General features: G+C 58.9%; 1 protein-coding gene across 1 annotated transcript in view; it reads right to left on the bottom strand.

Annotated features, from left to right (window-relative positions):
* Positions 1-1,877, bottom strand: part of TTYH1 (tweety family member 1) — a 39,156-nt gene that overhangs the window by 27,991 nt on the left and 9,288 nt on the right. Inside the window, exon 5 of the mRNA XM_045292395.1 lies at positions 1,248-1,343. Within this exon, the coding sequence (XP_045148330.1) occupies positions 1,248-1,343 (96 nt within the window). The remainder of the gene's footprint in view (positions 1-1,247; positions 1,344-1,877) is intronic.

The raw sequence follows: 1,877 nt of genomic DNA on the forward strand, positions 1-1,877 counted from the left end.
TAGCGACTTCCCAAACCCAGCCGGTGGAAACCTTACGATCGCAGCCAAAGATTGAGACCCCTCTAGTGCTGGAGGAAGGAGCCCGGGTGGCTGTGCACTGGACTTCTAACTGCAAGGTGGGCAGTTCGAATCCACCAGCCACCCCGAGGGAGAAGGAGGAGGCTTTTTACTCCTGTAAAGAATCCCCACCTTGGAAACCCACCAGGGCAGTTCTCCCGTCTACTCTCTACTCCATAGGGCCTGTCCTATAGGATCTCTACATGTGGGAATTGACTTGCGGGCCGCGAATGTGGCTTTGCTCGGTTTCAGTGGTGGAAGATGAGTCTCCAGGTGGACACGAACTCAAAGAGAGGCGATGGACGTGGTGTTGGATGTGTGGGGAAGGTGCCGGACTGCTGCTGGTGTGACAGCACCCGAGAACAGCCTCCTTTGGGGGACGAATGTGCAGACCTGCAGGAGCGAACCTGGACATCGTTCAAGAGACGTACAAGGTCGTCCTCCTCCTCCTCGTTATCACAAGCAGGGTGACTATTTTTCTCCGACCCCCATCGTCTGCTCCCTGTTGCCTCTTCTTGGCCTGTCCTCATTCCCCAGGACCCGGCCTGGGGTCTGAGCTCTCTCTTTGAACTCCACCCCTAGCACACACAAAAACACCACCCACCAAATCAAGTCATCGAGTCCAGGCCGACTCATGGTGACCCTACAGAACAGGGTTGAACCGCCCCCTACGAGTTTTCCCGAGATGGTAAATCTTTATGGTAACGACTCTTTACTTGGTGGGAGTAGAAAGCTCCGTCTATCTCCTGCAGAGTGGCAGGTGGTTTCAAAGCGCTGACCTTCTGGTGAGCAGCCCCGAGGTGTAACCACTATGCCATCAGGCCTCAATGCCAGAGCAGGCTGCACATGCCGCTGTCATCTCTCTGGAAACAGCAGCCGCAGCCGCAGCCGCAGCTGATGCTGGGCTCTCCCTGTGTGTGTCCCAGGGTTTCCAATGGCTGGTCTTCTGGAACGAGGTCTCCAAGCCTCTCTTCTGGAGATGAGCTAAACTCTCCAACCCTTCCTCCCCCTTCCTAGCCCTTCTTCCCCAGGGGCTTCCGGACCAGGAGCAGGTGGGTTTGCTGTGGTGCAGGAGAGACACGGTTCTCCTCCATGAGAGCCGTGGGGCTGCAGGAGGCCCCCCACCTTCCAGCAAAGATGCATGACTGAGGAAGGAGGCTAGCAGGGGTGGGGACACAGGCGGGACTCACACGATCACCAGCCACTTGCTCTGCTTCGCCAGGCCCAGGAGGGTGAACAGGCAGACCAGGAGCTCGAGCAGCAGCAGGAGGACGTAGGCCAGCCACCTGGGAGGGGACACATAGCGGGTTGAGGCAGCAAGCCTGGACGTCTGAGCCCCAGGTTCCAAGACTGGAAGGGCCCCAGGTTCCAAGAGTGGGTGGGTAGCCTCCAGGCCTGTGCTCCAGCCCTGCCCAGCTCAGGACCCGAGTCCACTTCCAGCCTCACTCAGCAGAGAACCTGCGTCCACCCCCAGCTCTGCCCAGCTCCAGACCTATGCTCATATCCCAGCTCTGCCCAGCCTCAGAGAGAGTGAGTGGGCAGTGCCCCAGATCACACCCCAGTTCCACCCGGCTTCAGAATCCAAGTGCATGCTCCCGATAGCCTCAGGTGGGGCAGGCAAAGCCCCAGGTCCGCGCCTCAGGTCTGCTTACCCTTGGGGCCCAAGTTGGTGCCCCGGCCCCTGACCCACCTTGGAGAGGGTGGGCAGCCCCGTGTTCACACCCCATTCATGCCTGATACTCCCTGGCCCTGTAATCATTCCTTGCACTGTTGGGCTGTGCTCTGTACCCCATTCTTGGGTAGATGTTGTTACCCCAAAC

The sequence above is a fragment of the Echinops telfairi genome, unplaced genomic scaffold, assembly GCF_000313985.2.
Source record: "Echinops telfairi isolate 266 unplaced genomic scaffold, ASM31398v2 ScPeMD7_655;HRSCAF=1070, whole genome shotgun sequence".
Lineage (NCBI taxonomy): Eukaryota > Metazoa > Chordata > Mammalia > Afrosoricida > Tenrecidae > Echinops > Echinops telfairi.